This window comes from Oenanthe melanoleuca, chromosome 9 (assembly GCF_029582105.1).
Source record: "Oenanthe melanoleuca isolate GR-GAL-2019-014 chromosome 9, OMel1.0, whole genome shotgun sequence".
In the NCBI taxonomy this organism is placed as follows: domain Eukaryota; kingdom Metazoa; phylum Chordata; class Aves; order Passeriformes; family Muscicapidae; genus Oenanthe; species Oenanthe melanoleuca.
The window spans coordinates 13,203,402-13,224,894 of NC_079343.1; the positions used below are offsets into that span (position 1 = coordinate 13,203,402).

The following is a 21,493-nucleotide window of genomic DNA, read 5'->3' on the forward strand; positions in this document are numbered from 1 at the left end:
CGACCCATCTCTCTGAGTCCCGGGTTCGAGTCCCCGCACCGACCCATTCCTCAGAGCCCGGGTTCGAGTCCTCACACCGACCCCAACCCTCAGAGTCCCGGGTTCGAGTCCTCACACCGACCCATCCCTTAGAGCCCGGGTTCGAGTCCCCGCACCGACCCATCTCTCAGGAGCCCGGGTTCTGTCCTCACAGTGACCCGCAGGACACGGGTTCGATCCCCGACCGGCCGCTGTGTTGCAGAATGGGGAATTTCTATGCTTTTCTTAATGTTTGATCTTCGTATACTTTCAGGCCTAATCAACTAGAAGAGAGATTTAATCCGTGAAACAAAGAGCTTTAAGAGATGCCCAGGTGTTTGAAAAATATTTCTGGTATTATGTCGATTTAGGTGTTGGCAAGGACTGCGAGTGAATGGGAACCGCTGTAACTTCACTTGTGGAGCCGCTCCCTCCGTTCCAGGGTCCCTGCAGGCACAGCACCCAGCGCCAACAAACACCAAAGCTGGGGTTAACACTTTATTTAGGGTTCCCTTTAGACACACGTGTTCCTCAAATTAATAGGTATATAAATAAACAACTCAAAATCCACTATGGAGGGCGGTAAAGCACTTGGGTATGTTATCCCCGTGAGGCAGCGCACCCAGTGCGATGTGCGGTGGGGAGCAGTGTTCCCGCAGGTACCCGTGCCGGTGTGCAGGTGTGCAGGTGTGCAGGTGTGCAGGTGTCCCCTCAGCCGCTGCCCTGCCGCTCCCTGTAGGCTTCGTTCAGCAGCTGGATCTCCTCCCGGTGCCCTGCCCCGCGCTGCCCGCCGCTGCTGTGCCGGTGTCCCTCCACGGTGTCGGGGATGGAGATGCTGAGGGCGCTGCCGGGGCCGTGCGAGGGGACGCGCAGCGAGAAGGACGCGCTCTCGCCCAGCTCGCAGCTCACGAACCGGTTCTCCTTGCGGGAGAAGCGCAGCGAAGGGGACCGTGCGTGCGCCGAGGACTGGCTGATGTTGCTGACGATGGACACGGTGTCCAGGTTCTCCTCGTTGTCGCAGATCTCCAGCACCTCCAGGTGAATCTTCACGCTGGTGTCAGCAAATGTGTCCCGCGGCTCCCCCGCGCTCGGCTCGTGCCCCACGCTCTTGGAGCGGTACACCTCGATCTTCTGGGCCCCGGGGGTGATTTTCTGCCCCTCGGAGCTCACCTCGTAGGTGGACAGGGAGAGGGTTTTGCCGCAGGGGGCCTGCAGGGACACAGTGCCCTGGAAGGCACACAGGGGCACGGCCAGGGCTCCGGCTGCACGCTGCAGAACAAACCCAAAAATCCATCATCCATCCATCATCCATCCATCATCCATCCATCCATCATCCATCCATCATCCATCATCCATCCATCCATCCATCCATCCATCATCCATCCATCCCTCCATCCATCCATCATCCAACCATCCATCCATCCATCCATCCATCATCCATCATCCATCCATACATCCGTCCATCCATCATCCATCCATCCATCCATCCATCCATCCATCCATCCATCATCCATCCATCATCCATCCATCCATCCATCATTCATCCATCCATCCATCAATCATCCATCCATCATCCATCCATCCATCATCCATCCATCCATCATCCATCCATCCATCCATCATCCATCCATCCATCATCCATCCATCCATCCATCCATCCATCCATCCATCCATCATCCATCCATCATCCATCCATCCATCCATCCATCCATCCATCATCCATCCATCCATCCATCCATCCATCCATCCATCCATCCATCCATCATCCATCCATCATCCATCCATCATCCATCATCCATCCATCCATCCATCCATCCATCCATCCATCCATCCATCATCCATCCATCCAGCATCAACCTCTCAGGTGTGCTCAGGCTGTTAACTCCACTTACTGCCTGCTCCTTGCAGAGTTTTAGACACCTGGTATTTATGATTTCAAAGAGTAGCAAAAAGGTTTTTGTGTTATTACACACCTTAGTGTATGAAGTCCCAAGTGACTGTGACTCACTATGAAATCTACAGAATATGAAAAACAGAGTTTAAATAAACTGATTCCATCAGTGCAAGGTTTTGTCCTGTTTAATCAAACCCTTTGTCTGCAGGGAGAATGAGCAATCTCCACTTGCTGGAATGAATGCTACAGGTCTGGAAAATGAGACATTTCCCAATTACTTAGTGCCTCTTTCTGAAAGTCTTCTCAATTTTCTCTTGAGAAATCAGTATTTACTGTTAAAGTGAAAAAGATCCACCAAGTCTCCTATGTCAGTGCCCAGTCACTAACCAGGGAGACGCTGCATGCTGTCATTTCCCACTAGAGCAGTTCCAGTGGAAATCTGGTTCAGTTCCAGACACCTTTACCAGTTTCTAAAGGACAGAATCCATTTGTCCCTGCAAACCACCATGCTGTGCTCTGGGGATCATGTGGATACAAGTGCTGGGACTAAACCCATGGTTATGGGCTCCAAGGGAGGGATAAATTCATTTACCCTGGGTTTAGGTACAGCCAGGTAACACTGATTAGTACTGGAATTACTTTCAGTATAAATTATTATTGATGAGAATGGAAATGACCTTTGTCTTGTCCTGATACCATTATTAAATGCCCATTTTGCTTCCCATGACACATCCATGGCAATAAATAGGAATCCACCAGCAAACCAGGCTGCTGGTACATCCTGTGAAGTCTCACTCCCACAGTTCCCTGCAGTTCAGCTCTTTGCCTTCAGCTCCTGGTCCTTCCCTCACCAAGTTCCACTGTTTGTGGAGAGGATTTCCCACCTCAGGGCATCCCCCATGCAGCCCCTGCCCACAATGCCTGGAGAATGTTCTGGCTCTTGGGATCTGGGACAGGGATTTCACCAGAGAGCTCCATGTACCAGCACAGGCATTTTTAAAAAGCAAAGACAAAAAAATCCCGGAGAAATAAATCACAAATTTGCTCCTCATGGAATGCTGATGCATTGTGAGCAGAGAAATCTCTGCAGGATCAGTCAAGCAAACCCCCTCATTATTTCATTACAGCTCCAGAGTTCACAGAAGGCAGGAAGCAGCTGTGGTGCCGTGGGGCAAAACCTTCCCCCATCCCTGTGGGCAGGAGCAGGTTCTGTGCTGTTCCTGCAGCTGAGCAGGGGCTGGGCTGGTGTGGGAGCCCAGAGGGTTCCTCTGGCTTCCCTGGGGGTTTGAGACCCCCCTGGCAGGGTCCCCAAAGACCCTCGAATGAGACCCAGGTGTCTCAGGGCTGGATTCAGCTCCTTGGAACAATTTACCAACACTGAGAGAAGAAATGCAAGCTGCAAAAATAAATAGAGTGTAAATTAGACTGTTAGAATGTAGAATTAGCAGATTTCTAGAATGTTTGTGATAAGGGACACGTAGCCAAGATGGAGAATTTGGGGTGTGGATGCCTCTTCCTCCTTCTTCTCCGTGCCATCCATGCTGGGTGACACACTGGCACTTTTAGATTGGATGGGGACAGAGCTGCACCATGTAACAAGATTGTATTGCATTGGGGGTCATTTGTAAACACCTAGTAGGTAATTTAGAATATAAAAGATCAGTCCTGCCTCTGCCAGGCAGGTTCTGCCCTGGAGTTCTGGCGAGCAGAGCGCTGTCAGCTGGACAAAGCATTCCTGAGATAAGGAACAATAAACAGCCATGAAAACCTCTAAGAACAGCCTCCTGCATCTCTCATTGATGGGCATTGGAGAGAGCTGGTTCCAAACCACCTGCATGTCCTGCAGAGGTGATCCCAGCTCTGAGGAGACACCTGGGGCTGTGACAGGCTGGGTTCACGGGGAGGATGCTGCCCACAGGGAAGGCTGGGTGTACCTGAGCCCACGGCAGCTGCAGCAGGCTCTGACAGAGATTCCCATCTGGGCACGGTCAGAGCAGCAGCTGGGCTGGGTGGGACACTGGGACACCGTCCCTGCAGTGCCTGTGACAGACCCCAACAGTGCCAGGTGTGGCAGCACAGGCAGGCTGGCTCTGCTGCTCCCCAGCACAGCTCTGCACAGGGGCAGCCCGAGGCTCACACTCCTCCTGCCATGCCTGTGCCACTGGGCCATTCCCAAACAGAAAACCAGCAATCTAAATCACCTCTGGGGCTTTGCACTCCTAATTACTTTGGTCAAACACAGCTTGAGATGAAAAGATGTAGTTTTGGAATGTTTCCAGTAAGGATCCCAGCTTTTTCTTCCCAGAGACAACAAGTTTTCTGTTTGTTTTAAAATAGAGGCTTAGTTTTCTACTTCTTTAAAGATGCAGATTAGCTGCAGTGAAATTAATTACTGCAATGATTTGCCTTTTCTGAGGCTGCCTGCAGTCAATGCAGAGCCAAGGGGATGTGACAGAAGAGACCAGCTCACCTCAGATGGCCTGAGCCCAGCACTTGCCATTGGCCTGCCCGGAGCAGACAGAGCTGGGTGGGGTCAGGCAGTGCCAGGAGGTGCAGCAGGGCATCCCAGGTGAGGACACCTTGGAGAGAAGGGCTGTGGGAGCTCTGCCCAGCCTTGCCCTCCTGGGCAAGTGTTTCCACTGTCACTGTCCTCTGCAGCTCCAGAGAGAGCCAAGGGCAGTGGGACTGCAGCAGGGAGCCAGCAGCAGCACACAGAGCTGGGTGAGACCTGAAGGGAAATGTCACACTGGTTTTCCAGCCACAGGAACCTCTTGGGAAGGCAGGAACAGGTCCCAGCCACCTGAGCAGGAGGGCTGGGAGCAGCTCTGTGTGCCAGCAGGGCTGCAGGTGGCACAGATCCCCTCCAGCAATGAGAACCCTCATGCCATTCCTAACTCAGCTCCTGTGCCTGGTGTTTGAGGGGATGTTCCCAACCTTCCTGCAGAGAGTTTATCATGTTAAAATACTCCTGCCTGTGCTGGCTCCTCCTCGGTGAAGTCCCTGGCACTGCCTCCCCCTCTCTTGGCTTGCAGGGCACATAAATAGGTCCTGTGCAGTCTCTTCAAAGAGTTTTCTTGAGGCAACCCACTGATGAGGTAGAGAAAAATAATCAGCAAGCCTGGAACAGACTGCCTGCCTGGGAGATTTCTGTTGCCTGAGGGCACTGAAGCATAGACAAAATAAGGCATGACATATTTACACTCAATCTCTTTAGGAAGGGAGATACATGGGTATTTTATGAGGTGTTAAGAGTATTTTTCAAAAATGCAGCTGAGCAGGAGTTAGAAATGCCAAGTGCAATTTTCTCTCTCCCTCTCCATTACAGCCATCCTATCATGTGTTCAATAAACCCTGCTGCCTCATCCTCTCATGCCACTTCTATTCCAGAGAAAACACTTTGATGGAGCAGCTCTTTACTCACAGAACAGACAATGAAGAGACAGCCAGCTCCACAGTCACTGCTGTCACCCCAAGGCAGTGCCACTGTCCAAGCCCACACTTCCAGAGGAAACCCAAGGGATGCCCTGCTCCAACAGCCCAACCAAACCCCCTGATCCCACAGCCCAACCAAACCCCCTGATCCCACAGCCACGGGGCTGGCTGCTCTCCCTCTGTGCCAGCTCTTACAGCTGCTCCTCTCAAAGAGAGCATCTGCAGCACTGCAGTGAGAGCCCTGCAGTTATGGACCCTCAGAAGAACCCCTGTATTTATGGATCCTCAGAAGAACCCTGCAATTATGGACCCTCAGAAGAACCCTGCAATTATGGACCCTCAGAAGAACCCCTGCAATTATGGACTCTCAGAATAACCCCTGCAATTATGGACTCTCAGAAGAACCTGCAGTTATGGACCCTCAGAAGAACCCCTGCAATTATGGACTCTCAGAAGAACCCCTGTATTTATGGACCCTCAGAAGAACCTGCAGTTATGGACTCTCAGCAGAACCTGTATTTATGGACTCTCAGAAGAACATGTATTTATGGACCCTCAGAAGAACCTGCAGTTATGGACTCTCAGAAGAACCCCTGCATTTCTTGCAGCAGGATGTGCCCAATCAATGCCAGGGGGAGTCTCCTTCTTTAACACAGTGGGAAATGTAGAGTGATGAGAACAAAGTGAGTTTTCTTAGACTTTGGGACTACCAGACAGGATGAATAAAGGAGTTGGCTTCCAACTTTTTAATGTGTGGCCCAAACTGATCTTTCATCCAACATAAACCTGAGCAGTGCATTAAAGTTATTTTTACAAAGCTTGCAGGGGTTTCACACTCTGCCCTTTCCCAGCTGCAAAGCAAATGTCAGCTGTGAAGCTCTGGCAGCTCCTGCTGAATGTCAGAACCAGGCAGAGCTCTGACTCCAAAGCCTGGAATTTGTACCCCAGAGGAGCTTTAGTGCCTGGCACTGGGTTGTACTGGTGTCAGAAGTGGATGAGCTGTGATTCTTTGTAATGCAAAGTGGGAAGGGCATGTCCAAAAGTGCCACTCAGGGCCCCAGGGCACAGGAAACAGCCCCAGGCAGCCACTGCCAGCTGCTCACAGAGCTGGGGCTGCAGCTGAGCTGGCACCAGGGGACAGGGGCAAAGGATTTTTATCCTTTTTTTAAACATCACCTGGAAACTCCTGCAAGGAGAGCCACAGTTGAACCTGACAGAGTGATTTTATTGACCAAGCTGTGCGTGGCACGTGAGGCCCTGGCAAGAGCTGGTGGATTAAAACCAGGCTGAGTCATCACTTCCTTTAGCCCCCAAATTCAGGAATTCATCTCTGCACACTGCAACAGAGTGAGCACTGATTTTTTAATGAGAGGGATGATCAGTCACATTTGAAATATCAGCCAAATTCCTTCTGTGACTCAGATGATGAACTTGTGTTTATCAGATGGGGAGAGACTCCCATGACTGAACACAAACTCTGCTCCACCCCCTGTGTGTGCACAGGCTGAGCATGAACTGACCTGGCTCTGAAGTCCCCCTGCCTGGAGCAGGTTGGATTAGGTGACTTCCAGAGATCCCTTCCAGCCTGGAGCCTTCTGGAGCTCCTGTCCCACAGACTTCACTGGGCTCTACCCCACTCCCACCTACTGTAGTGCCACTGAATTCCACAGTGGAATTCTCTGGAAAGTGTCATCTTTGGAGAGAAACTTCCTATTCATTAAGATAAAGTAACATAATTCATACTTACCTCTTACCATATATCATGCAGGTGCACACAAAATAGAAAATTAAGAAAATAAGTGAGAAATTATTACAGGATCATCACCTGCAAATGGGTCTGTGGTTACTAAACATTATCCAATGCTGTATATGAGTTTTACTGAAAAATAGGACTAATAGCAGCATCAGTGTCAGTAAAAACCATTCCTATTTGATAAGGAAACTCAGCATGAGGAAAGAATAAACTGCTGCTTTACCTGGCGAGGGTTCCTCTCGGATTTACTGCGGCACCACTCCCAGTCTGAGAGCTCTGGAGTGTGGCTGTCCTGGGGGCACAGCCCCCACGCTGGCCCTGCTGGGTGGCACTCTGTGCCCCCCTGGCCCTGGCAGGGGTGTGGGGTCGCTGTGCCCGTGCCCCCCGAGCCGTGCCCCGGGGCCGGGGCAGTGCCAGGGCCCCGCTCCTGCCAGTCTGGGCTCTGCAGGCCGAGGTGGGACGGGGGTTTGCCCTCCCTGCTGGGCTGGGGAACCTTCTCCTGGCATATCCTGTAGATTCCAGAGCCTTGCTGGAACGACAGGTTGAACTCAAAACCGCCGCGCTTGGCTAAGCAGGAAGGAAAGAAACTGTGTTAGGAGCTGAGACCAAAAAGGGAAATGAGATCACAAACACAATGCAAATGACATGCTAAAACATGGAATAGATTATCCAGCTCCTGCTAGATAATTGGAGGCAATTTTCCCTCCACAGAAAAACGGAATTGTTGAGAAGAAAGGCTTCTGAGAAGGAGCTGCCTTCCAGATGAACTGCACTCCTTCTCTCTGGGAAAGTGGCTAAAAGGGCAGCAGGGGCAGCACAAGCAATTCTGCACCTGGATAATGTGTTTAAAGCAAGTGAAAGCCCCGCACTGAGATGGCTTTTCTCTGAGATTCTGGAGTTCTTTTTCCCTGAACAAGCAAGGACTGTCAGGAATTTGTCCACTGATGGTAGAGGATTCTCACTCCAGAGAATGGGAAACAACTCCCACATCCTCTTAAATATTTAGCTCTTAACATTTGCAGCTGAGACCAGATGATCCCTGTGACCCACCCTGTCCCTCCAGCTATTTTTACATGAAGCCCAGTTAAAACCAGGGCTCTAGAAGGTGCCAAGCAGGTTCCCAGGGAAGGTCTGGCAGCCTGTGTCACGCCAAGGCAGCCCTTCCACACTTACTTTTGGCATCCTGTGAAGACTGTGCACAGGAGCTCCTCCTGCAGCTGATGATGCAGCCGCAGGGCAGGTGGAGCCAGTGCTGGGACAGGACAAACACCGGGGTGACTGTGGCAGCCAGCACGGTCAGCAGGAAGCTCAGTGCCTCGAGGGAGAGGCTCTGCAGCCCAGCGGTGTACTGGACAGCCATCTGTGTCTGAAAGGCAGAGCATTTTGAAATTTAAATCACCGTGGGCACATGAGAGGCTTCCAGGAACAAAGAGAACATCCTGCTGTGAATATGCCACCGCTGTAAGACACAGATTGTCATTAGTGTTTGCTGAGGACAACAGTTCTGCCTCTACCAGACAGCAGAGGAAGCACGCTGACTGCTCTCCTCTCACGCTGCAATTCTCAGAAAAACCCTCTCTGAAGCTGAAGATGGGCACTGAGCAGCACTGAGCAGCTCCCAGAGCAGCCAGGGCACCGAGGAGCCCCAGGCTCACACAGCCAGAGCAGGGGTAGCTGCCCCAGAGCCGTGCTGCTGTTCCCTGTTCCCAACAGATCCTTTCCCAGGTTCCTGTCCCCAAACACACACACATGCACACCACAGCATCCCTCCCACCCCAGCACTACAGAGTTACAAACCTGCAACCAAACTGCATTTCCCTACTAAACTCCTAGTTTTTAACCCAAAGGATGTGTGTCAGAGGATAGGACAGAGGGGTTCTTAGCTCAACTCCCAGCCCAGAATGCTGAGCAAACCCTGTCCCACAGCTGGCACTGCCCCTGTGTTCACACGACATGAATGAGGTGATGAGAGAGTGTCAGTGATGAACCCGGCTCTGCAAGCCCACTGGGCACCAGTTAAACTCGTGCAGTGGCACAGAGCTGCTGGGGAGGACTCCAGGCACAACTGCAGGTGCAGCTGCAATGGGCACTGCTCATCTGCTTCCATCCATGGCCCACAGGTGACACCCCACGGAAATGTAAGTGAGCGTTGGAAAGTGAAGCCAGCTGAGAATTTACCATCATGGGGAGCCAGAGAAGGACTTTGGCCAGTGCCAGGATCAGCGAGAATCGTTTCTGGGCAATGCCCACCGTGAAGCTCCTGCTCTGTGTGCTGCTCTCAGCCACGCCCTTCCCAAAATCTGCCTGCGAGTTTTGGAAGGGCTGCGGGGCTGTGTCCCCCGGCTCCAGCAGTGCGAGGGGAGCGGCAGCGGCCCCGCAGCCCCGCGGTGTCCCGGGGCGGGCGGGGGCTCCGCAGCCCTGCGGGTGCTCGGGGTGCAGGTGCTGGGGCTCACCTGAGCACAGCAGCCGCAGGGTGAGGGGAGCGGCCAGCACCGCCAGCAGGGAGAAGCACAGCGAGTACACGAGGAACACCAGCAGGGCGTAGGAGCTGGCGCAGTCGGCGAAGCAGCCCCAGACCGTGGGGATGTACCTGCCCCAGCCGCAGAGAGGCAAAGTGCACAGCAGCAAGCTGACGGTCCAGACGGTGAGGATGGCCCAGAGCACGCTCACACGGCGCTTGGAGGAGCTGCAGCTCGTGCTGAAGGTGTAGAAGTTGTAAGAAACTATGAGAGACCCTTTCAGGTTGCTAGAGATGCCCTGGAATAAATAGATAAACGCTGAGGTGGTGCACAGAGGCTGGGGGAGAACTTCGCTTGACCACTGCGAGAGCATGAAAATAATCACTGGCACGACGCTGATCAGATCATCTGCTGCCAAAGAGGTCACAATCACCGAGACCGTGGTCTTGTTCTGCAGTTTCAGCAGCGAAACCAGTGAATAGATGCTGCCCAGAAGCGCTGGGAGTGCCATGGCAAAAGTCAAGCAGAACAGAAAGATATTCCAAGTTCCCTGCTCGCTGGGTTTGTCCATAACGCTGTGGTTCTCAGTGAGGAAGCTCGTCCCATTGAGTGACAAATTACCAGGAGTTACCGACATTGTCCTGGGCACTTTTACCTTTGCCTTCTCACTGACTCTGCAGGTTTTGACCAGCTGAAACCAGAACTGTCAGCTCCACATCCCAAGTTTCTTTGTTTTCCTAGACTGTCTTTTGTGGCATCTGATGAAGAAATATTCAGGTGGCAGCAGCCCTAATGACCAGAACTCACGCTCTCAAAAAGCCAGGCAACAATGAAGTAGCGAAGGTGCTGAAAAAAAAAAAAAAAAAAAAAAAAAACCTGAATTCTTCCAAATCGCTGCCGCGCTGGCAGGCTGGCAGGGCTCAGGTGCCCACATGGCATTGCCCTGGCACTGGGCTGGAGGCAGCAGGGCTCGGGCAGGGCTGGGGCTGTGCGGCTCGGGCACACACACGGGCGAGGTGCCGGAGCCCCGCGGGGCAGGCGGCGCGGGGAGCCGGGGTGCGGCCGGGATTCTGCTGGGATGATGCCGGGATTTCTCCGGGATTCTGCTGGGATTTCTCCGGGATTTCTCCGGGATTCTGGCGGGATTTCTCCGGGATTTCTCCGGGGTGCTGCCGGGATGATGCCGGGATTTCTCGGGATGCTGCCGGGGTTTCTCCGGGATTTCTCCGGGATGCTGCCGGGGTTTCTCCGGGATTTCTCGGGGTGCTGCCGGGGTGCTGCCAGCCCCGGCTCGCCCCGCTGCAGCGGCAGCCCCGAGCAGTGTCCCCGCTAAGCCACACCTCCGGGCCGGCACCGAATCCAATGCAGACACCGCGAGCTGATGTCAGCCCAGGATGTCATTCCCGTAAGTGCCGAGCCGCTCCCGGGCTCCGCAGGGCTGGGACGGATGCTCGAGTTCCTGGGTGAGGGATGCAGGAGGGCTGTGCCCTCGTGTGCTCCCGTCCCGCACGGGCACACGGATGCTCCTGTTCCTGGGTGAGGGATGCAGGAGGCTCTGCCCTGCCCCGCCTTGCAGCATTCCCATCCCATTCGGATGCTCCTGTTCCTGGGTGAGGGGATGCAGGAGGCTCTGCCCCGCCCTGCCCTGCCCCGCAGCGCTCCCATCCCACTCGGGTCTCCCGGACACGCTCAGGGTCCCTTCGGGAGCAGCAGGGAGCTGTGCGAGCCCGCTGCCATCTGCCGGTGCTGGCTGAGCTCAGCCCGGGCTCTGAAAACTTCCATTCCCCGCACGACCCCGAGCCGAGCCCCGCCGGGCTGAAAAGCTGCTCTGCGGTGCCCTGAGCCACCACAGACACCCTGCCCTGAGCCATCACAGAGCGGCACCAGCTTCTGCCATTCCCCGGGATCCTCCTCCTCGCACTGCCCTGCCCTCCGCAGCTCTCTGGCCGCGGGCAGAGCATCCGTCCTGCGCCTCCAGTTTGTGTTTGCAAGGAAACGTTCATCAGTGTTCTTGGGAAGAAAGGCACTTTCTATTGCCTTGCCCATTCGAGGCAGGTGATTTTTTACTTCAGTTTGTCTTCTCACACGTGTATCTGTGATCTGAACTGAGCCTTGCCACTCTCTGTGGCAACTTTTATCATAACTTACACTATGGAGAGACCTCCTCCAGTTATCACTGCCCCCGTGTCCTGAATTTTGTAAAGAAACAGGGCTGGGATGGAATAGCACAGCTCTGCCAGGCACAGGTAGTGGTGGTGCAGGAGGCTGGAGACAGGAGGAGCCCCCTGTGTGTGTCCTGGCAGATGTGCCAGGCAGGCAGGAGCTGGGGATTCCTCAGTGCCTGTTCTTTCCTCCTCTGCCGTCAGGTAAAGGATTCCCAACACCAGAACTGTCCTCCACTGCACATGGATTTGTTCCTTATCCTGCTGTGAGTTCTCCTCGCTCAGGAATGGTCCCAAAGGGAGGATCCATCGAGGTGGGACCTCCCCTCACACAGATCCCAGCAGGCAGGGAGTGGAACTCATGGAGCAGCATGAGGGGAGTGATTTGGGGTTTGCTGGTCTCTGGAGCAGCAGCAGAACACCTGTAACCCAGAGAGGTCACACCCAGCCGTGCCTCGCTGCTCAGGAGCCACTCCTGCCCTGAAGGCTCCAAAATGTCTGTGGCACGTTGGAGAGAAAGTCAATTATTGTTGTGCAGTCTGGAACAGCACACCACTGTGGGAAACTGCACAGGGGGGTTAAATATAGGATCCAAACTGCTGAAGAAAGAGTTATCCCTTTCTGAAGGGAGGGAGGGAATAAAAAAACAAGATGGCATTTGCTTGGAGTGACCAAGCGGTGACCCCATCTGGAAGCAGCAGAAAATCAGCTGTGTATGTGGAACTTTCTCCAATAATGATAAAATCGTGTGTAAAAGTGCACATTTCCCTGCCTGCTGTGTGTTCCCAAGAGCTCTGCTCTGGGTTGGCTCAGCCCTTAGTGCTCCTCTTCACTTCCCATCACCTTCTCTCCCACTCAGCTCCCTGGAAGGCAGAGGCAGCAGATCAGGAAATTCAGCCCCAGGATCCGTGATCAAATCGAGTTTTAATGACAGAATGAAAGCTCTGGAACCAAATTCTGCCTCTAGAGGAGCAGGAGCTTGTGTAGGAACAGCACTGGCCAGCACTGCTCTCACCTCCACCCTGCATTTGATGGGGAACCTTCAGCCCAGGCTGCAGGGCTGGCAGCAGCTGGGATCCTGGAATCTGGGATCCTGGAAACTGTGATCCTGGAATCTGGGATCCTGGAATCTGGGGTCCTGGAATCTGGGGTCCTGGAATCTGGGATCCTGGAATCTGTGACCCTGGAATCTGGGATCCTGGAATCTGGGATCCTGGAAACTGGGATCCTGGAATCTGGGGTCCTGGAATCTGGGGTCCTGGAATCTGGGATCCTGGAATCTGGGATCCTGGAATCTGTGACCCTGGAATCTGGGATCCTGGAACCTGTGATCCTGGAATCTGGGATCCTGGAATCTGGGATCCTGGAAACTGGGATCCTGGAATCTGGGATCCTGGAATCTGGGGTCCTGGAATCTGGGATCCTGGAATCTGTGACCCTGGAATCTGGGATCCTGGAATCTGTGATCCTGGAATCTGGGATCCTGGAATCTGAGATCCTGGAATCTGTGATTCCTGGAATGTGGGATCCTGGAATCTGGGATCCTGGAAACTGTGATCCTGGAATCTGTGACCCTGGAATCTGGGATCCTGGAATCTGTGACCCTGGAATCTGGGATCCTGGAACCTGTGATCCTGGAATCTGGGATCCTGGAATCTGGGATCCTGGAAACTGGGATCCTGGAATCTGGGATCCTGGAATCTGGGGTCCTGGAATCTGGGATCCTGGAATCTGTGACCCTGGAATCTGGGATCCTGGAATCTGTGATCCTGGAATCTGGGATCCTGGAATCTGAGATCCTGGAATCTGTGATTCCTGGAATCTGGGATCCTGGAATCTGGGATCCTGGAAACTGTGATCCTGGAATCTGTGACCCTGGAATCTGGGATCCTGGAATCTGGGATCCTGGAATCTGGGGTCCTGGAATCTGTGACCCTGGAATCTGGGGTCCTGGAATCTGGGGTCCTGGAATCTGTGGTTCCTTGGGATCCCTGGCAGGGTCAGGGTCTCCCCTGCAGAGCCCAGAGCCCCAGGGGCTCTGAGGAAGGGATGCTCAGGGAATAACACCTGGCAGGACAAGGCTCTGCCTGGGATGTACCTGGAGCCTCCAGGCTGGGAACATGTGGGATACTGAAAGATCCATCCAGAAGGAAGTGCAGAGCTGTGCCACTCACACCAAACATTTATTAATGATTCCAGTCGAGAGAAAGAACTCATGAATATTTTAACGAGATTGTGAGGGAAACCTCCCAAAGACAATAAAATCACACTTACAAAGAGCCTTTCAGCTGCAGAGGCAGTTCCAGCCTCTCTGATCTGCACTTTCTGCCACTCAGATTGTGCCACAGGCTGCAGAAGCCAGGCTTGGTGCCAGCAGGACACCAGGGCTGTGGAAAGCCTGCCCATAAACATCCTTCTTCATCAGCCTCGATGGAAACCGTGGCTCACTGCCTCTGAGATGAAGGTTTCAGAGAAAGATAAAAGAAATGATGCTTGAGAAGGAGCCAGAGTATCTCCAAACTCTAAATCTTTTCAATTCGTGTGTTTATCTGGTTCCCTGGGGCTGGTGGCAAACGGGATTCTGTGTTCACAGGAAGTGGCGTCTCCATCTGTGTCACTGTTGGTAAAAGAGCCATCACTGGGGACCCCATCCCCTCACCCTGGGGACCCCCACCTCCTCCAAGGGAGCCCCAGCCCCTCCTGTGGGCATTATCTGGGGACAAAGAGGGACCCAAGTGCTTCTGCCCTGCAGATTCCAGAGGTGGGGAGTAGCAGCTGTTCTGGGAGCAGAGTGGTCTGTGCTCCTCACCACAGCATGGCTGCTACTTTATTTTATTTTATTTTATTTTATTTTATTTTATTTTATTTTATTTTATTTTATTTTATTTTATTTTATTTTATTTTATTTTATTTTATTATTTCATCTTATTTTATTTCATCTTATTTTATTTTATTTTATTATTTCATTTCATCTATTCTATTCTATTCTATTCTATTCTATTCTATTCTATTCTATTCTATTCTATTCTATTCTATTCTATTCTATTCTATTCCATTCCATTCCATTCCATTCCATTATATTTCTATTTCTATTTCTATTTCTATTTCTATTTCTATTTCTATTTCTATTTCTATTTCTATCTCTATTTCTATTCTATTCTATTCTATTCTATTCTATTCTATTCTATTCTATTCTATTCTATTCTATTCTATTCTATTCTATTCTATTCCATTCCATTCCATTCCATTCCATTCCATTCCATTCCATTCCATTCCATTCTGTTCTATCAGGTATTTCCCACATACATTAACAAGTGTGACTGCCATCTCCTGGGTTTCTGCAGACTCCTGGGCTGTGCTGGGGGAGCTGAGGAGATGAGAACTGAGCCTCAGCAGCCCCTTCCACAGCGTTTGCTGTGCAGAACATGAACTTATGGAATATGCATGTGCTGAGAGGTGATTAGGATGCAATTCCTCATTTTGATTAAAATGCTTCTTCCTTTCTGTGTACTGAGCTTCCCAAAGCAGCCTGATTTGTATGCTTACATAGTGGTTTTTGTGGGGGTTTTTTACAAACTGAATTTAACTTCACTGTAATGTGTGCAAAAATGAATGCAAATATGCAACTTTCTTCAGGTTACAGTTAATAACCTGAGAGATAAACTGCTAAGTCCAAGCCCAAAATGGTGAGTTTATTTTTGGGGTGGGGTGCTGGCATTGTTTTTAATCACCTGGACCCCTTTTTTCCCAGGATTACACACCCAGATGCTGTCAGATGCATTGAGCCTGGAAAAGTCAGACTGTTAGTCTGTTAAACTCTGAACCTGAGTTAGATAATCCCATTTTCAGTATCCCATCAAATCCTCTACTACTGGAATTCCTGAAGTTGTTAAGAACTGCAAAAAATTTCATAAGCTAGAGAAAATTGAAACTCATTTGGAGTAAGCTGCATTAGATGGCAAAATGGGCCTTTCTCTCTCACAAATGGCAGAAAACAAGCCTTAGGGGTCAGAAAAGAGATTTATTTCATAGGAAAAGGTGCAGTAATTTTGTTTTCCTGGCCATTTTACCAGTGCATTTATTGCAGATTTTGTATTATTCACTCCTGTGCCAGCACTCCACCAGGGCCTGACAACATCCAGTAGCAAGGTGTTCTGGAATTGAGCTGGCTCCTGGATCAGATTCTGTTATTATTTTAATGTCTCATATATCAGTGCCTCTGGAAGACCTGCCTTTCCACACTGAAGATATTTCATAGATATTTTTGGGGTCTTCGAGCCCCCAGCAGTGTCCTATCTGCTCTCCTGTCTTGAGGCAGTAAAGTTCCTATTTCTTTGGCAATGCCCAGCCTCCCTTCAGGCCCCAATTTCAATCAAAAACAGGACAAAGGTCTCAGGGCCATGTTCTGGCATCACTCAGTGGGTGTCTCTAACCTTCAGCCACAGGCACTGGCAGAGCTGGGAGCTGGCTGAGTTTGGCACAGCTCCTTGTGCAATGAGCACACATCTCTCAAACCCCCAAATCTGTTCCAACAGAAGCTGTTACTGAATTCTTCCCACAAGAAAACCTCTGCCAGTGCCAGGATCCTCCACTCCAGTCTGCCTGATGAGAAGAGAGTTCATGGGAGTAACTGTGATTTCATTCACCTCTCTTCAGTGAGACATTAATGAGTTTTTTTTATTCTCCTCTGCTTCTCAGAACTGTTCCACCCTTTATTTCCTGGCAGATTTGGATGAGGACAGCAAAGGTCACCATGACAATGGTAACTGTGAACTGCTTAAGCACAGGATGGACTGAGCACTGAGCATGGCCAAGGCCACTTCCAGGTGTAGTAGGAATCCTAAATGCCTGCTTATCTCCCATTGAGAAAATTTCAATCAAACAGCAAACCATGATCTTAATGACAGACAACAAATGCTGGTCTGTATAAATGTTGGGAAGGCATTTAAGAGAAAAGATATTGAAGCAGAAAAAGGAAACAAAATGACTAAGCCAAATTCTGGTGGAAATTATAGCACAGTCCAAACAAACTGGAGTCAGTGGCTTCCCAAAGGCACAGAAAAGGCAGATGCTGTCCCAGGGGAGCTGCAGCTGGAAGGAGAGAAGGAAGATCTGCAGGGCAGTGAGCAGAGGTGGTGCTCAGGGAGGGCTCAGGCTCAGGCTCAGGCTCAGGCTCAGGCTCAGGCTCAGGCCCAGGCTCAGGCTCAGGCTCAGGCTCAGGCCCAGGCTCAGGCTCAGGGAGGGCTCAGGCTCAGGCTCAGGCTCAGGGAGGGCTCAGGCTCAGGCTCAGGCTCAGGCTCAGGGAGGGCTCAGGCTCAGGCTCAGGCTCAGGCCCAGGCTCAGGCTCAGGCCATTTCCACAATGGGCTGGGAAAAACTGCCAGAGAGATCCTTCACTCACTCACTGTGCTCCCAGGAGAAAACCAGAAAACCCACCCTGGCTTTATGAACTGCACTCTCCAAGCTCAGGAATAAAATGACTGTCCTTACATCACAGGCAGGAAACAATGAAGTCATTTCCATGGGTATTTCCTCCTGGCCTTACATCATGGGTAGGAAACAATGAAGTCATTTCCATGGGTATTTCCTCCTGTCCTGACATCATAGAAAGGAAACAATGAAGTCATTTCCATGGATATTTCCTCCTGTCCTGACATCATGGGCAGGGAACAATGAAGTCATTTCCATGGGTATTTCCTCCTGGCCTGACATCATAGAAAGGAAACAATGAAGTCATTTCCATGGGTATTTCCTCCTGGCCTTGCTGCTCACACACTGGGTGAGAACAGGCAAGGGAGTCTCTCCCTCCATCACCACAACACCCCAGTAGGGTTTGGATTAGGTTTGGCACAATTTAGAGGGAGATTTTTACTTCTTAACTTCCTCCACACTCATTTTCCCATCATGGATCATTTTTCCTGATCTGTTTCCAGGTAAGGGCCACTCAGGTGAGGACAGCAGTGGCAGAGCTGCCAAGGGCACACGAGGAACTGCCAGGAGGGGACAGGCACTGACAGCCCCACAGGGGCTGCTGGAGCCACTGGAATCCCCTGGAACAGGGACCTGCCATCAGGAACCAGCATTTCCACCTCTGGCTGAGAGGTTCTGTCACCTCTGGCTGTCCCACCCTCCTGCTGGATGCAGACACCTGAGCACCTTCCCAAGCAGGAAACCTTTCCCTGCCCATCACAAACAGCAGAAAGGAGTTCCCGTGGTTTTCTGGACCATCACCCGTTCAGAAAGCCCCAGAGCCCACTACAGCTCCCACCAGGGCTCAGAACAAGCTGACAGCTCTCAATGGGACATTGTAGAACATAATGAACTTCCATTATTCATTCTCACCCTGAAATCTGCCTGAACATCTGTGCCCGCTGGGATTTCAAGTGGGATTGTTCAGACAAAATTACAAAAGAATGTGTGAGAGGAGGTTCTGGTATGATCAAAGGAAGAGAATCAAAGCTTCACAGGATCTCACATGACAGCACTGAAGAATCTGAACTTTCATTCTGCTCATTTGTGGTTTTATGACTGCTCAGGAGTGCCCAGTTCGTTTTCACCAGTGTAAAACCTCCCTGAGTTCAGGAAGTGAGGCTGACACCACATGTCCAGGACACCCCAGCACTTCCCAGTAAAGGCTAAACCAGAACAATTAAAGGAACATTCATCTCCATCACACACAGTCACCTCTGCCAAGCTGGGATCAGTGAGGGCTGGGGAGACAGGACTGTGCTGCACTTCTGCCTTGTTCAGTCCTGATGTATTGAGTTTAGTCCTTCCTGACAATCCTGAGCAGCTTTTGTTCCATTTTTACCTCCTCAGACACAGGATAACGCCCCTAAAAGCAGAGTGAGAACATCAAAACAACTTCTGGAGCCAAAGTTCAGCCCCTGGAATCAAGGAACCCAATGTCTGACAAAGCTCCCAGAGCATGAGCAATGCCAGAAAAGGCTCCCAGACCTGAATCTTGCTCTGCTAAAGCCTGGAGCAATCACTCCCAAACCTGCATCCTGTCAGGAGATATCACACTGCTGAAAGATTCCAGGGAAGTGCAGCCAAGGAAAGGTTTCCTCACAGGAAAACAGTTGGAGATAGTCTTGAACTAATTATAACAATTTGGAAGAGGCCATGAGATTTTTCCAAAATAGGGAAATCCTTACCACTTAACTGAATTTATTTAGGAAATAATAAATAAACCCCCCAAAATTAAGGGCAAAGCAAGTTGTAATTGGGAATAGGGAAGGATTTTCCCTTGTGAAACTGCAGCCTTGCACTCCTGTGGAGCTGCTCCTGCTCCCAGGCTCTGGCACTGTGCAGCTCTCTCTTCCAGGGAGGGAGAAGGGACAGTGAATGGACATTCAGGAAAGTGCATCAGATGTGACAAGAACCACCACAAACCATTTTCCCATTTGCCTGGATCCCTGTCCCAGCGTGGTGGCTGATGAGCATCAGGTTATTGCCACATCTGTCCTTGTCTCCATGCATTGCCAGGACTCCTGGCAAGAATAGGGACCCATTTGCCAACCTGCATTTCTCATTTGTTTTTTTTTCCATCTCCCTTAATTACCTGTAAATTTATACTGGTGACACAACTTATCCACTCTAAATGTCTCTGTTCTTGCTCAGCTGCCTTGAGCAGAAAGCCTGGCACCAGAAATATGCAAGATAACTGCATGTACAAAGAAAAATAAACATGTATGAGTCACAGAAAACACAGCTCTTGCTCACATGCCTGCACTAAAAGCCAAGTTCTGCCTTCAGTCACCCCTTAAAGGGGTGAAGAAATGACAGCCAGGGCTGGAACACACCACCACTGGTTCCAATGGAGTTCACATCCATTGCCAAGATGAAGTGGTAAGATATGGATGGTCCATGAAGAAGCTGCACTCCAAAGGCCTGGAGGGCAGGAATGACTGGGAAATGACAAGTAGGAATTGAGCTGGAAAAGCTGCTGTGGTCAGCTGGCTGGCCAGGCACACACACCCAGGGATGTGGGTACCTGTGACTGTCACCTGGAACTGGTGGGGCAGCACAGCAGCTCCTGTGTCTGTCAGCTCTGGGGCAGCACAGCAGCTCCTCTCAGCTCTGGGGCAGCACAGCAGCTCGTGTCAGCTCTGGGGCAGCACAGCAGCTCCTGTGTCAGCTCTGGGGCAGCCCAGGGGATGGTGAGATGCTGAAGGGGGATGGTGAGATGCAGAAGGGGCAGTGCTGGCAGCTCAGGGGATGGTGAGATGCAGGAGGGGCAGTGCTGGCAGCAGAGCCCCTGGCTGCCCTCCCCAGCCCAGGCAGTGACCAATTCACTGCACACATGGCCCAGGGCACTGCAGTGTTCCCTCTTGTTGCTTACAGATCTCATTACAGGAAGAAATCAGGCACACTCCCTCCAGACTGAGCTGCAATCACTGTTGATTACCAGCACTGCTATTAAACTCCATGGAATTACTGAAGTGCTTCCTCTGGAATTAGTGCAGTTATCAGCATGGCTAATGGCAACTGCTTTCAGTCGTTTTACCACACACTTCTCATGTTCAGATTTATATAATGAAATAAAAATGACATTTTGACACAGTGTGAAGTCGAATACCTTCTTCCTCAGTGTCTGCTCACTTCAAGTATTTCCTCTGTGTATTTTCCAGAGAGGGTGTTTGATCATGGTTTTCCTGCACATTTTCCTGCTCTCTAGCAGTGAATCAGCAGCTGGAACAGAAGGGGAGCAGCAATCACAGCAAAGACTAATGGTGCTTTAAAGGACTGCTAATAAACACACACAATGTGGAAAACCTGCTTTGAACTAAAGAAACTGCACCAAGGACAGACCAGCTCCTGTGGGTTTTAGGCACCCATTTTTTCCAGATATGCCACCAGCCAGGACCCAGAGAAAGCACCTGGAAGCACACCAGTGTTTCTCATAAAATCATTTTCCTCTTTATGTGTAAATTTAAAATTTCATTAGTGAAAATGCTTTCTATAACAATTAAATTCATATTATGACTGAGAGCAGAAAAACAAAAACAAATAGGAAAAAAAAAGATATGATAACACCAAAGCAGAAACCTACATAATCCTTACAAGTGCATTGATGTGAGCTTGAAATATAAAGGGGGAAATTTACTGTGCAAATTGGTTCTGAAGCCTCAGAGGGGTTAAATTAGTGCCCCTAAATGTCAACATTAAAGGGAGTTTTAAGAAGAACCAGGTTCTTTCCCTTTGCATAGGGGGGAAATTATTTTGGAGGTAAGACTCTGCTCTGTTTATTACTATTACTATTATTATTATTGCTATTGCTATTGCTATTGCTATTGCTATTGCTGTTACTGTTACTATTACTATTACTATTACTATTACTATTACTATTACTATTACTATTATTATTATTGTTATTAATATCTCAATTCTTTATAGACTTTAAAGTCGTAGAATCACAACATGGTGTGGGTTGGAAGGACCTTACAGCCCCTGCAGTGCCGCCCTGCCTTGGGGACACCTCCCACTGTCCCAGTGTCCAGCCTGGCCTCGGGCACTGCCGGGGATCCAGGGGCAGCCACAGCTGCTCTGGGCACCTGCCACCCTCACAGGGAACAATTCCTTCCCAACACTTAACCCAAATTTCCCCTCTTTGAGTTTGAAAGGAGGGGGAAAGGCAAGCCCAGGACAGAGCCAGCACCTCTGGCTGCCGTGCTGGGAGCGCACGGAACGCTCAGCGCCTTCAGCCAAGCCCTCCAATGTTTTGTGGCTTTCCTGAGTCCAGGCGAGGCTTGTGTTTCCTGCAGCAGAGGGAG

At 50.9% G+C, this 21,493-nt stretch overlaps 1 protein-coding gene across 1 annotated transcript; it reads right to left on the bottom strand.

Moving 5' to 3' along the window:
• Positions 1-729: 729 nt before the first annotated feature.
• On the bottom strand, positions 730-10,199 carry GPR149 (G protein-coupled receptor 149). Its single transcript, XM_056499132.1, has 4 exons — positions 9,276-10,199; positions 8,271-8,463; positions 7,321-7,664; positions 730-1,287 (listed from the first exon to the last, which is right to left on the bottom strand). Exons 1-4 carry the CDS (start codon positions 10,191-10,193, stop codon positions 730-732), a joined length of 2,013 nt encoding a protein of 670 aa, XP_056355107.1. The 5' UTR covers positions 10,194-10,199.
• Between the last annotated feature and the right edge of the window lie 11,294 nt (positions 10,200-21,493).